This window comes from Leptonychotes weddellii, chromosome 6 (assembly GCF_054177405.1).
Source record: "Leptonychotes weddellii isolate Sample4059 chromosome 6, ASM5417740v2, whole genome shotgun sequence".
Classification (NCBI taxonomy): Eukaryota; Metazoa; Chordata; class Mammalia; order Carnivora; family Phocidae; genus Leptonychotes; species Leptonychotes weddellii.
Genome location: NC_138374.1, coordinates 67,392,876 through 67,407,882, shown reverse-complemented (window position 1 = coordinate 67,407,882; position 15,007 = coordinate 67,392,876). Strand labels below are relative to the sequence as shown.

General features: G+C 41.8%; 1 protein-coding gene across 1 annotated transcript in view; it reads right to left on the bottom strand.

The window, feature by feature from the left end:
• The window catches only part of RYR2 (ryanodine receptor 2), a 652,366-nt gene that overhangs the window by 201,465 nt on the left and 435,894 nt on the right, over positions 1 to 15,007 (bottom strand). Inside the window, exons 32-38 of the mRNA XM_081824340.1 lie at positions 14,891 to 15,005; positions 13,755 to 13,915; positions 11,757 to 11,916; positions 11,059 to 11,145; positions 7,486 to 7,712; positions 4,093 to 4,897; positions 2,486 to 2,686 (exon numbers count right to left, since the gene is read on the bottom strand). Of these exons, the coding sequence (XP_081680466.1) occupies positions 2,486 to 2,686; positions 4,093 to 4,897; positions 7,486 to 7,712; positions 11,059 to 11,145; positions 11,757 to 11,916; positions 13,755 to 13,915; positions 14,891 to 15,005 (1,756 nt within the window). The remainder of the gene's footprint in view (positions 1 to 2,485; positions 2,687 to 4,092; positions 4,898 to 7,485; positions 7,713 to 11,058; positions 11,146 to 11,756; positions 11,917 to 13,754; positions 13,916 to 14,890; positions 15,006 to 15,007) is intronic.

The window sequence follows — 15,007 nt, the reverse complement described above, 5'->3', positions numbered from 1 at the left end:
AGCAGGGAGCCCGATGTGGGGCTCGATCCCAGGACCCTGAGATCATGACCTGAGCCGAAGGCAGACGCTTAACGACTGAGCCACCCAGGCACCCCAGCCAAACTTGAAATGTTTTAACCATTATTGTTCTAAGGTTTTTGTTTGTTTGTTTGTTTATTTTTTAGTTCCCCTTCTTTCTCCTATCTCTGGGACTCTAATGTCACAAATGTTAGATCTTTTGTTATATTTGCAGGTTCCTGGGGCTTTTTCTTTTTCTGTTTTTCAGAATGGGTAATTCTTTTTTTATTTTTAAAGATCGGTTATTTATTTATTTATTTATTTATTTACTGGAGAGAGAGAGAGCGCGCGCGCAGGAGCAGGGAGGAGGCAGAGGGAGAGGGAGAGGGAAAGACAGAATCTCAAGCAGACTCCCAGCTGATCACAGAGCCTGACATGGGGCTTAATCTCACGACCCTGAAATCATGACCTGAGCCAAAATCAAAAGTTGGACACTTAACAGACTGAGCCACCCAGACATCCCTGAACTGGGTAATTCTTGTTGTTCTCTCTTCAGTTCAGTGATTCTTTTCTCTTTCTCCTTCCTTCTGCTGCTAAGTCCATTCACTGAAGGTTTCTTTATTCTGGTTATTTTTCAGTTCTAAAATTTCCATTGGTTCTTCTATCTTTATTTCTTTGTGAAGACTTTTTCCCCCCCATTTTGAAGCAGTTTTATGATGGCTGCTTTAAAAGCCTTGTCAGACAAATTGAACATCTTCGTCACCTCAGAGTTGGTATGTATTGATTGTCTTGTCTTCCTTCAAGTTTTTTCTGGCTTTTGGTGTGATAAGTGATTTTTTAAATGGAAACCTTGACATTTTGGTCTTATGAGACTTCTGGACCATATTTAAATGTCTGGAGTCTTCTGACACTAGCTATCAGGAGAAGAGTTTGAGCTGCCTTGTTACTTGCTACTGCCAGGTGGGAATGGAAGCCCATTTCCTTACTCAGCCTCCATGGACACTTGAGAGAGGAAGAAGTCCTTGTTCTCACTGGTGAGATTGGGAAATCCAGTTCCCCACTAGACCTGTACTCATACAACCCTGGCTGGTAAGGGCAAGAGTGCCATATACTTCTCCCTCTCTGGTCTCTACTGACACTCTGGAAGAAGCAGGCCACATTACCACTCACCAGCTCCCCACAGTTCCACCTGGAGCACCTCATTAGAGCCTGATGAAGGTGGAAGTCTAGGCTCCCCCCTCAGTGTCTGTTGGTTGGGGTGGGGTGGGGCACAGTTCTGTTTAGTGTTCGGCTGGAGTAGTATGTTTAGTACCTAAAAGTTTTCGGTTTTGCTAGAGAGACGGTTTTCTTGATCTTCTGGCTAGACATTGAAGCCTCTGGTTGAGGCTTTTCTTGTCGACGTCCATTGACATTTCTGGGTTGCTGGCTCCTTTACCCCCAAGTCTGGGATAGATGAGGCAAAAAGAAAACCCAAGGGACTCACCACCACGGTGTTCCTCAGGTCCCAAGTTCCATAGCCAGTCTCCTTGCTTCTATTTTTTGGAGTCTTCCTATCTAGTCTCTTATGTAATTTTTATGTAATTCCTTCTAGTCGTACTTAGAAGGAAGAATAGAAAAAGGCAACTGTACTCCATTTTTCCAGAAGTAGGAGCCTCCCAATAGCAGCTTAACAAATGGAGTTAATTTGGGAGAGCTTGGACTCATTTTCTGCTCAATACATGTTGTTCATGGCAATGAACAAAATTCCATGTCCCCTCCCTCAAAGAAATTACATTCTGGTGAGAAAACAAATTCTGCTATTAGTTCCTAAACATTTTCACTTGGTGATATCTTGATAGGGAAATGCTAAGGGTAGGAGACTGAAGATGAGATCTGGCAGTTACACCTTTTCACCACCATCTTGGTCATTTCCCACACTATGCATCCCATCTTGAAGTAGATTCCAGACTAGCTCATTGTCTGGCTCAGCATGTGCCCCTGGTTCTACTGTACCCCAGGGAGAGAGCTGGGTTTAGAGTGAGCAATCAGAAGAACCATAAACAGATGATCCATCTTCCAGCAAGCCTTGGGGCAGTGACATTTGGTCTTTCAGGAGGGACCAAACAGAAAGTATCTGACACTGAGTCTTAGGAGGGAAGGGCTCCTTTTCACTGGGGTAGTGCCTTGCCAGCCAAAGAAGATCCACCTGTGACTGGATATTGTTTCTATTTGCAGAACTTCAGAATCTGGCACACAGGTCTCATCCAAGAGTCTACAATACACATGATCCCTTTCAGTAAGTCTCTTGTTTGTTTAAGCTAACTGAGTAGACTTTTTTTGGCGAAACAAAGAATTACTGACTAAGTCAACCTGGCTTATTCAAGGAGAACAGGAAAACAACCACCCTGGGAACTTATAATTTCGAAATGTATGGATCCTAAAGGAAGTAAAACCCAAAGTGAAAAGGAAGAATTTCCATTTCATTTCCATTTCCATTTCATTCTTGTACCTGCTCTTGAGGGGGCGATCTAAATTCCTTCGTTTTCCTGGCAGTGAGTGCAGCTGACATGTTTAAGGCTTGCATCACTTCGTTGTATCGGAAGCGTTGATTGTCTTGGAGCTTTGCTACAAAGTCATCTGAAAAGGCCACAATGGCTTCTATCCGGTGCCGGACCTGGCAGTCACAGAGGTACTGAAGCAGCAGGCACATCTAAAAACATGATGAAAAAAGATAACAGATTTAATTTCTCGATCTTTAAATGGCTAATGCATATCAAATCAAAATCCGTGGCAGACATGCTTAGTGGCCAACTCTTCCATGAACAGAATTCTGATTTTGTGTACACAGCACTGTGCTTGGTCCCAGGGGATAAAACATAATTTTTCTAAGCCAAAAGGGTAAATACATGTTCTTCTGGTGGACACTTACCATCCTGGCCTCCTCTGCAGCTACAGGTACAAAGGCGACTAAGATATATAATGAGAAGTTAGCCAGAGGGCCCTATGGGAACGATTCCCCAACAATAATAAAAGACTAGGGGGAGCCTGGGTGGCTCAGTCGTTAAGCATCTGCCTTCGGCTCAGGTCATGGTCCCAGGGTCCTGGGATTGAGCCCCGCATCGGGCTCCCTGCTCAGCGAGAAGCCTGCTTCTCCCTCTCCCACTCCCCCTGTTTGTGTTCCCTCTCTCGCTGTGTCTCTCTCTGTCAAATAAAGAAATAAAATCTTTAAAAAATAATAATAAAAGACTAGAACACCTTTTTTTCAAAATTGGTATAACTGGGTAATGAGTGACAGGATCATTTCACTTTAAGATGAAAACCACACACTGGGCGCCTGGGTGGCTCAGTTGGTTAAGCGACTGCCTTCGGCTCAGGTCATGATCCTGGAGTCCTGGGATCGAGTCCCGCATCGGGCTCCCTGCTCGGCAGGGAGCCTGCTTCTCCCTCTGACCCTCCCCCCCTCTCATGTGCTCTCTCTGTCTCAAATAAATAAATAAAATCTTTAAAAAAAAAAAAACAAAAAAAAAAACCACACACTGAGGAGCACAGGAAAATATTCAGAGCTGGGTTCCTGAGAACATTCTAGATGTCCTAGAACGGTGTACCTTTTCAGACTTCACATGTAAATTAATTAAGTGGTTTCACTGCTTATCCATTAAATGGTTAGTTGCGTATTCTTCTACCTGAAGCCAAAAGGATTTTTAACTGATAGAGTATGTTGGTAGAAAGTGGGGGCAGGGTAAGAAAGGGGTATGAGATGCCTTCTATTCCAGGTATTCCAACAAAGAAATTGCTAATGAAGAGGGAGGAGAAAAAGAGCTGGCAGGTAGACACCTACACCTACACACACAGACGCAAATTACTAACGGTATCTCTTATGAACTATTGTCAATTGACTCCATTGGAAAATTCACGAATTCCATTCTAAATGAAACACAATTATACTGGCACATCCCAAAGCACAACAGGAAGTTAGTTAATTTTATGAAAAACTATCATTACATAGGAACACAAAAGTACACACATCACCCCCAAGAGTAAAGGAGGCAAAGACAAGTATCAATACCTTCATAGTTAGTAACTCTGAAATTCACTAAAATCATTTTTTCTGATTACCTGCAATTTAACTGGCTCAGGCAGTTTCATTTGGAGCAGGCCTTCCTTTGGCCTCTTATCCCCTTTGGCTTCTTCTTCACCAGCTCCTTCTGGCATGGCATCTTCTGGGCTGGGCTCTTTCTCCAGCGTGTCCGTCTCCTCGTCCGGAGTGGTGGCTTCCTTGAACACACTGGGCTCTATCAACCTCAAGATGTGTTTCAAGTCCTCATTGTGGAAGATCCCCATGATGAGCAGAGTATAGAAAAGCTTGATGAGAGGTACAAAGAGGAACTCAGTGGTCCCCCCAACGGGGTCCCGGGCATGAAGGCTGCCCTCTTTAACAGCTTCTGTCAACATCTGAATGGTTTTGGCCTTGAGGATGTCCAGCGGGAACTCTGGACTGTACTGGTAACATTCATTATTAATGCTTACAAAACTGGGAGAGGAAAACTGTATCCGTGGCCTGAGGGAGGTGCTGAGGCCAATCCCTGGGAGGCCATGTTTTTTCTTCTCGTCGGGGAAAAGGGTGATGCTCTTGGTCTCCTCCGTCATGGGCACAATGAATTCACTGTTCATCATGAGCCTGGCCGTGGCGTAGGAGCTAAGGTGGATGTCAATCAGCAGGTCATAGTAGCCTGCACGCAGCAAACCGGGCATGTATTTGTTCTCGATGGCGTAAAGCAGCTGAGGTTCATCCACGTGGCTGCACAAGGCGTGCGCCACCCGGTGGTTCCCAAGAGCGCAGACAGCGGAGTAAAGCCGGAGAGTGTGATAGTGGAATTTTAGCAGCTCCTCCTGCTCTGTCAACTCCAGTATGTCCACAGATCTGAGGAAGGAAGGAGCGTGGGAGCAAGGTTATGCAGAGGACATTTTTCAAAATTCTGAATCAGAGGAGAAATCTGTGTACATCACAAATTTCAAAAAGTTACGGAAACACTTTTTTGTTTTTATAGTTTTCTGTGGCAGGTTTCATGATAGCATAGTGGTTTTTTTTTTTTTCCCCCTTAATCAGTACTACATATGTTACAAGTTTTCCTCTTTTATGTTGGAAATTTCCAACTGGTAGTGCTTGGAGCTTTTTCATCTTCCATTACCCCAAGGTTTGGGGCACCTCTTTTCGATACAGTATCCATCTGGATGTGGGGACTGCCTTCCTTTCAAAAGTTGAGCACTCCTTGGAAAATCCTGAATGTCCCTTTCCAACTTGGCTAAGCTGGCTCAAGAAGCCAGAAAACTCTGCCTTAAGCTATGTTGCCCTTGTCTCTGACCCATGATTTGCTATTACACTGACCAGTCAGAAGTAAGCAAGTGAAGGGCTAATTCCTCTGACATGAGTTACTGTCTCATACATGCCTCACAGCCCCACATGTCCACCAACGCAGCTCTGGTTTCCACCAGATTTGTGCAGCTCATGAAACAAACATGATCTGTGACATTGCACTTGGGAAAGTTTCTGCTGGGAATCTGGTGACACTGGGCTCTTAATTCAGGTCATTTTGCTTCTACCACATATCATGACCTTCCAACATATAAAACCTTAAAAGTATGGCCAGAATATGCCTAAAGTAAAGCCATTCCTTTCAAAATAGAGTCAATTTTAAAAGCACATAATTCCTTTAGATGTGCTAAATTTTCTAGACTATTTATTTAAATTATTAAGATGGCTCATGGGTGACACTGCAGAATTAAAAGTAGAAACCTGATATATTCACAATAAAGGGAATGACTCATTCATCTAGGAAAGCGTCCTTGGTAAGAGTGTAATATAAACTCATCAGAACATGGGTTATTATATGACTTGTTTATTAATATTTATCCTGCACTTAACCTGGTACACAGTAGGGGCTGAGGATTTCTTTGTGATTATTTGTTGTTAAGCTCTGTCAGGTCCTTAGGTACTCTATCATCCTGTCCATGCCCACCTACCATATCTATGCTGCCCGGCTCACAGGTATTCCATTGAAAGCTTGACAGTGCAGAATTGTTCCAGACCGCACCTCCCAAACTTCAGAATCAGAAGCTTTATGCGATAGAAACCCAAAGTGAATGATTACCCACCCTGTGTACCACCCTAGACCTCCAGGAAACCACCCAACTGTGGGTCTCAGCTGCTAGCATCCAGTTCTGGGGAAGTTATAATTGAGCAGGCTTTCTCCTTCAAAGTATAGTGGACAATGATTCCCATATCTTAAGTAGGCCCCCAGTCTCTCAAGAAGACTGTTAGCCTGGCCGATGGTCAAATATAGATAAACTTGTTCACTGTAGCAACACAGAACATCTGCATTCTAGGTTCTTATTGAAGAGCACAACTTCATCTACTGTCTAATCACTCTCAAACTGTCAGTTTCTAGAAACAACAACTAAGGACTCTACATTGTTGCTGCCACCTTCCAACCCACCCCCCATTATTCATTTTATGGCACCCCATTCCTTCCTTTAAAGCACCTCTCTTCCCTACTAGACCATGAAATCTTTTAAGGTAAGAGCCATGTCTGTTTTATACACCATTTACTATCCAGTGCCAGGGACACAGTGGGAACTAAGACATATTTGTGGAATGAATGAATAAGGGAAGTCTGAAGGATGTATAGTCTACATCTCCCAACTCTACATTTAGGTCAAGGTAAACCAAAGCATAGACCTCAACCAGTTTAATCTGTCTTCCCACACCAACTCCTTGTAGCCATATTCATACGTTAATGAGCTATGGCTTCAACTGGAGGATAGCAAAAGAAATAACTCATTGTTTTATCTGTTATAAGGACAATACTAAACATAAAATAAAACACCTGCTTAGCATATAATATAGATTATACTCTTGTTTATACATATTCTCCCTCTTCCTTCTTCCCTGTATGTGGAGTAATCTCCGCCCTACTTACTTTGGGCTTGGCTATATGACTTGCTTGGGTCAATAAAACATGAATGAATGTAACATCTGCCACAAGCAAAAAGAAGTTCTCAGAGACCTCAGGTGTCTGTTAACCCTCCTGAACATCCATGCTTGGCCACGGAAACCCTATGTCTCAGGCTGGGAGCTGCCCCATCAGCTTGGGTCTCAGGGTAAGAAAGCCCATGGACCACACGCATCGCCCACCCCAGCCTGGCGCAGACCTTGTCCAACCGCTAAGTCTTAAGTCAGATTGCAGCTGTACTTGTCTGAATGTTTACCTGCTCTTAGCGGAGATAAAACGAGAGGAAAGGAACAATATCCTATGGCCCCTTCAAGGGTGGTATAATAATTTTGTTTCAGTAACAAAGTAGATGAGAAAGAGATTTCAACTTGGAATATGTGAAATAATATCTCCATTGCCCCCAAGAAATTAGATATTTTTAAGCTTTCTTTTGTATCCCCAGCAACACCCCCGATTTCGAAGGGTCCCAATCAGACAGTAAAGGGCACGCGGGGCTGACCTGTTCTCCTCCGGGATATGAAGAGACATGAACTGCAGAGGATCCAAACACTGCACTAGCCAGCCTTGGCGCTCACTTATTCGAGAGACATCGACCTTCAGGAACTGGTTGGGCATCCTGCTCCACAGGACGTGGGATAGAAATTGCACGTGGAGACGCGGTGGACACTGTGGCACAGGATTTTTGTGCTCGCTCTTGAATAATCCCGCCGATAGAGGCATCACATTCTAGGGAATGCGGGAGCAGAGAAAGAATTAATTTATAACAGTTTTGGGGGTTAATGAAGTAATGACCACAGTCCTGCACAGGAGAGAGATACTGGAAATAAGATACCCTCTGCGTCCAGCAAAGTCAATACAAGAAATAACAGAACTTGGATTGAGTTGCTCCTACAAGGACAAGAGGAGAAAATATTATGAGAGAACGTATCTAAAACTGGTTGGGGATATTGCTTTCATATACACTCTCTGGCTACCTGGGAACGCAATGGCAACCAAATATAACCACAGAATTTTCATATTTCTTTGCCGAGCTGGGCCCTCAGTGAAATCCGGCAAGCCTTCAGGCTGCTTTTGGCACCCAACTCTGGAAAGAGTTACATTCACTTGGCTCTCTCCTTGTCTGTCCCCTGTCACCCACCTCCTCCTTCAACCACTCACCCATTCACTGTCAGGTTTATCAGGCTTTAGTAGCCGGTGGTATTCTGGAGACAGCTCAACAAATAAACGGGACCATTACACAAGGAAACAGAATTCATCATTAACACAATTTATTTGTCATTCACCTTCCTCCACCTCCAATACATATCATCTTCAGCCTTCCTAATTCCTTCCGTCTGGTCTCAAGGAAAGAGAGATCTCTACTGCGCCAAAACTTATTCGTCCACTTATGACCTTGATACTATCCCCACCTACCTCTTATGGGCCATATAAAAACAATGACCTCACTTTTCCCATTACCTTCAGTGTCTCCCTCTCCCATAAAGCCTTGTCTACTGTATACTTATACACGGTTTCATCCTCAAGCTACTTTCCTATTCTCCCCTGCTAATGGGGGGGAAAAAAAAGGCCTGGCATTGCTTTAGGCACTGAAGGAACAGAATACACAAAACCCCTCCTCTCATCCAGCTCCCATCTTTTTTTTATTGGAGATAAAAAAAAAAATAGTCAGAAAGCAGATTCAACAACAGACCCAGGATGGAGGAACCAGAAGGCAGGGCAGGAATAATAAACAGAGTAGTTAGAAGGGGAGTCACTGAGAAGGTGATAAAGAAGGACCCAAAGAAGAAGCATATGGACTTGCAGGGGAAGAAACTTCCATGCAGAAGGGACGGTCAACGCAAAGGACCCGAGGAGGAAGTCTGCCTGGCAAGTTTGAGGAAGAGTTGGAGGCCAGGGTGGCTGGAGTGGAACGAAGGAGGGGAGAGCAGCAGGAGATGAAGTCAGGGAGGTAATAGGAGAGCAGACTGTTTAGACTTGAGAACCATCATGAGACCTCGGGTTTTTGTGTTCAGGGAAAGAGGGTTTCAAGCAGTGGAATGGCACAATCTGATTCTTTTTGAGAGCAGTGACAGTCACTCAGATTGTTGTGCGATGAACAGATGGGCAAGGGGGAATTCAGGAGACCCCATCAAGAGGCTACTGGAGGAACCTGATGAGGAATGATGGTGATGGAGATCGGTGTGATCATCAAAAGGGGCGATGGCAACAGGTTGCGGGCCAGGGATTAGCTGGCAGATGGAACTGGGATGCGGAATGTCAAGGAGAGAAGTCAAGCATGACCTCAAGGTTGTGGGCCTGAGCAAGTGGGTTTGCTATTTACTGACATGAAGAAGACTGTAGATTGGACAGGTTAGGAGGAGGAGGTGTGATGGTCCGCACTTCTATTTTGGACATATTTAGACATATTTAATTTGCAATGTCTGTAAAACACCCAGATGGAAATGTCAAATAGACCAACATGAGTCAGAGTTCTAAGAAACGACTGATCTTTTGGTTAAGTTATATATATATATATAAAATATATATATACATAAAATATATAAATTATATATATATATAAAAAACCATCCAAATTTGCTGTCTTTCTCTCATTTTCAGTGCTGAATTTGCTACAATATAGTTTCATCCATCATTTTGCTGAAATTCTTCTGGCAAGGTCACGGAAGCCTTCCTAACGAATAAGAGTCACAGATTCCTTTAGTCCATATTATATTTGCCTTCCTGTGGCTACTGAGAATCTCATTTTACAAAGGCAGAAACTGAGCTCACACAGTTGAAGGAAAAAAAATGTCCAAAGTCACCGAGCCAGCCCTGTAAAACTGCCTATGGTATGCATCCTGATGTGTGCCTTGCATCTCAAATTTACAATTGCAAAATTCAATTCAGTTCCTTTTCCTGCATTTCAACAAGCTCTTCTGCTTATTGTATTAGCATCCCTTAGTTGTCCAAACTAAAAAAAAGTAGTAATAATAATAATTTAATCCTCGAATCTTCATTCTCCTTGAGTACTTGGATCCAATTCAGCAACAAATCCTATCAATCCAATTAACTGTCACATTTTATTCATTTCTCCTCTACAACATCTTCTCATTTAACATTCTCCCTCCATTATGACTTCCACAGCTCTCATCGTCTTGTCCCATGAAGACAGTATCAAATTGGGGTACCTCAATTTTCCTGCCTGTTCTCATTCTTGAGAGAGCAGATACTTCCCCACATTGCCACCTCCACATGACTGCCAATGTATTTTTCCAAAACAGGTTTCATTATACTCAAGCCCCTGCTTCAAGTTTCCAATGGATCAACAATGTCCACATAACAGGTGCCAACTTCTTAGCATGGCATTCAAGGCCTTTCCAGCTTGGACTCGGTCTCCCTTCTATCCACGTTAATCTCCAGCCACATCCTGGAAGGCACCCTTGGTTAAGTTGCATTGAATTCCTTAACCTTTAGCACTGTGATTCACATACCTTTGCTTTCTTGCGCCCTCTGTCTAGAATGGCCTCTCCTACTAAATGTATTCTGAGATCTCTTATTCAATGGTTAAGAATCAATCTACATGTCCCCTCTTCCTTTAGCTTTATTTGGTACACCCTGTCCAACCTCCAACTTCTTTGTTCTTCCACTTGTTCCACAGTACTCTACACCTGCACTATTCTAGCACTTACCATTATGTGGCAGTTTCGTGTCTTTAAGCCCATTTACTAGCTTACCTGTGAGTTCAATGATTATCGAATGGTATGTTATTTGGCATTTTTGTTCCATATAAGCCTAGTTTTCTTGAATAATATATTTATGATGACCACAGAGAAGCCTTTTTTTGTTCTTAACTATTTTAATGAATTAATAAATACTTTAAATTGTTGCAGAAACCCTTTCTAATTAATTTCGTTGCCCCAGTGACCTGAAGAAGATTACAGAACTTTCAAGCATGGCTTACCTTTCTTTTAAAGGATCATTTATGTAACTGATATCAGTACTAAAAAAAAAATACTGAATTCATTTAAAGAAATAACTGGTATTCCCTAATAGAAAGACCCCAAATATAATATCAGCAATGAGTCTTTCTTACCTTTATTCTTCCCAACTCAAACTGGAAAACATTGGGACTTGTAGCTTGTGCAAACACTGCAGGAAATAATTTTGTACTTGGCTCCACCTTAAACAAACAAATGAATTTGGTAAGATTAGACAATGAAGGAACACAAAGAAAAAATATTTTCTTTATAACGACTAAGGAACACTTTACAGAAAGGGACTGGACACTTGCATTCTCTCAGACAGATATCCCCTTTCAATAAATTTGGATTATTTAATGGCATTATCATATGAACATTTCTGGAGGAATGTACTGTTTCCTCTGAAAGGCACTGTTATTATTCAAACAGAGATAAAAAGGGCAGAATTAAACTCATCTAGATCTCTTTTCATTTTATTCTAATTTCTTTTTTTTATTTAAGATTTTAATTTATTTGAGAGAGAGACAGAGAGATAGAGGGATCGCATGCAAGCTGGAGGGACAGAGGGAGAGAGAGAATCCTAAGCAGACTCCCTGCTGAGCAGGGAGCCTGACCCAGGGCTCAACTCCATGACCTTGAGATCATGACCTGAGCTGAAATCAAAAGTCGAGGCTTAACCGACTGAGCCACCTAGGCACCCCATTGTTTTCTTCTAATTTCTGTTGTACTTTTTGGTCTAAAATGTGTTTTTCCTCTCATGGGGAGAAAAAGCTTTCTTTCTGGAAGCATGCCACCATCTCTGCCCACAGACCTGGTAGTACGTGCCCAGCTCCTTGCCGTTGGCGGTGAACGTGAGCAGCCCACTGGCAGCGTCCACCACACACCCGATCTCCAGGCCATTGTTGTTGCGTCCCTGCCCGGGGCTCATGCTCTCACCCGCACACACCATATAGCAGTTGCTGCGTTTGATGCTGAATTTCAAAAAAAAAAAAAAACAAACATATTTTCATCTTCGTACGACCACAGACATGACAGAAAGCTATATCTTGCAAACTAAACCTAAATTATGCTGCGCAAGCAACAAGCTCATGCTGTAATGGGAGAGGTGCACAATGGGCCCGATTCTGTGATTCTGAGCAAAACTCCATTGACTTCGTGGACATTCTGAATCAGGTCTTACACATCTCTGAATTTCGCACCTAATGGAGACAGGTCAACAAGTTGGAACCAAGTAAAAACTGACCTGCACCTTCCCTCCAAAAACTCAAACCAAACTGGACCTTTTTCTGAGGTTCAAAAAAGTTTAACTGTTTAATAATCATCCAAATTTGCAATTTTCATTCTCATAGGGTTTTGTTTTTTTTTTTTCTTTTTAAACCACTTGTTCAGGGATGAGAAGCATTCATTTCCAAACACTATCAAAATCCTGAGGCAAATTCTATGTGAGCCATCAGTGATTCAGTATATTTAAAATTTGGCTAAAATTATGCCCCTTTGTGGACAATTTCTGGTGATCTGTTATGAGAGAAAAAATTAGCTAGAATATGCATTAAAATAAATGATATTAACAACAAACCCTTGTTTCACCCTCACCAAAACCTTTACCAGAGATGGTAATAAACGTGATTTGAGCTTTGCCTCCTTCCCTTTCTCTGCCACAACAGAGTGAATGTGTTCATGAAACAATCAAAAAAAAAAAAGTCAAAGGCAGGCAAGTAGGAGGAAAAGAAAAAGAAGGCTGAGATAAAGTCAGTTTCGGAATAATCAAGTTGGCTCTGTTTCTTCGCCCTACTTACATAAGATTCGACAACCCTTCCCTACCCTCTTATTTCTTATGCTAAAATCATCTCTCAGGTATCCCATCCCCTCTGTTGGGTTATTTCCTTATACTATTGCCATCTCTGAAAAATCAAATGTGTCCTGCAAGAATATTCCCGGGGACAGGTGGTTTGGGACCCCCATACTGATGTATAAAGCACTCCTGACTGGAGATTTTGGCTCAGCCCACTGTCTCCAGGGCTCCAGTGTTACAACCTAAAGGCAGGGGAGTGAGCTTCCAGTCACTACAAACGATGGTGCAGGTAGAGAAGAGAAGCAAGGTTATGGAGGACTTTTTCTATGAGACCTGTCACAGCAGATCAGAGAGGATGCATGGGCACAAAAGGTAGAGGCAAATGGTCAGATCTTCTCTTGTCTTATTCTGCAAGGAAGATAGCCTTCTTCACTTTTTTGAAGGTTTGGTTTGAGTTTGGTTTTGTCTTACAAATGAAAAAGGATGGCACAGAAAGTGTAAGTGACTTACCCAAAGCCACACAGCGAGTCAATGGCAAAGCTGAGGAAAGAACCCACTACTCCTCAGTCTGAGTTCAAATGCGTCCACCTGGTCTCAACTACTAGCCCATATTCTCTTCATTTTTTTCTCCCCACCACATAAACAGTTCCCAAGACACATTTCAGACCACAGAGATCTCACATTCACCCATCCCTAATCCCTAAAACAAAGGCTAAGGACGGGTAACCCAAACTGTTAGTCACACAGTGTCACCTAAAGGAATATACAATTTTTACCCAAAAAGGATGCACTCCTCTTACTTCTATAATGTTTTTCACTTTTAATATATTCAGATTCCTTACTGGTTTGTAGGAGTAACAAAAAGGAACTGACATTAATGGTTTGATGATATTGTTCCTATAAATACAATATTATCCTGGACATGAAATCCAAGGTGGGGGTGGAAAAAAACACCTAGGTTTATCAACATTTTCATCAGATATCATTCATGTAAAAAGAAAATTGAGAAAAACCGACCTTTCATGCACTTTTCCCTTTTCGTCTCCTAGAGTAACGGTTACTGTACGAACTCTGTCCAAGTCAAAGCCTGTATCATATTGATGGAAATCTGATGTAATCCAGCCTACCCAGACGTTAGTAGGTTCTTGGCCAGGAAAGATTCTCACTGAGTAATAGTACTGTCAAGACAGTAAAACCAAGTGTTGGCAAAGTAAGAAGAAACAAAACTTTGATATGCAATGTCTTTGAGCTGCCTAAGACTGTATTTCTTTGTTTAAAATCATTTGGCCTAATTCAAATGTTATAGGTACAAAGAACTGACACTGTGAGGTAGGTCTGAAAACAGAGAGAAGGGAAATTAAATCACAAATAATGGGAAAAAGAGAAAAGATTTTATCAGAGCAAACATTCTAAGTGATTTGAGGCTTTTTATACTCGTAAGTATGTATGTTTTATGTACATCCATAACATACATACAAATGTATGTGTACATATATAGTATGCTTATGTAGAAAAATAATCCATGTAGGCAGGTTAAGTTTCATATTCTTAAGTTTACAGAAGCATACTAATCAATGCTGAGTTTTTATGCCTGTCACCCACCTCTTTGAATATGCTTCACCTTTCCTACCAATAACATAATATTTTGACACCTTAAAATCACTTTGAAATAGTTCAGAAGTAATAAGTGAAAATCTAGCTCAAACATGGGGACACTCTACGAGGGGTAGAACTATATATTTTTTCCCATTTGGCATTTTAGGAAAAGTTGTTTTGGAAATGGTAAATGGTAGATGGCAAAACGTGACCTCCAACAAAGTATTTTAAATCATCTTCCTTTAGACGTATCACTAAGATGAAGGAAATCATACGCACTTTGAAAAATTAAGTGGAAATCAAAATTTTTCCAAGAAACGGGATAGCAAAATCAGGATTAAACACACCATGAGGATATTTTGCCTAAAATAGTTCCCTTAGTACATAATATACATCAGAATATACCTATGCTTTTCAAAATTTTGGCCCCAAAAATATAAGCAAATAATTATTTTAAAATAAGCTGACTAAATAGGATGAATGAAAATGAACTCTTTGAAATGCAACACATAATAAGTGACAAAGAGGAGTAAGTGACAAAAGCTGCAACCTCATACCGTGGACGTTTGCATCAAGTAATCATAATCATCCCGATCATCTGCAAGGACATCTTCAGTGAGTCTTGCAGAATGGCTCGTGCTGTAATCTGGCTTTGTTCTTCTAAGCAAAAATCT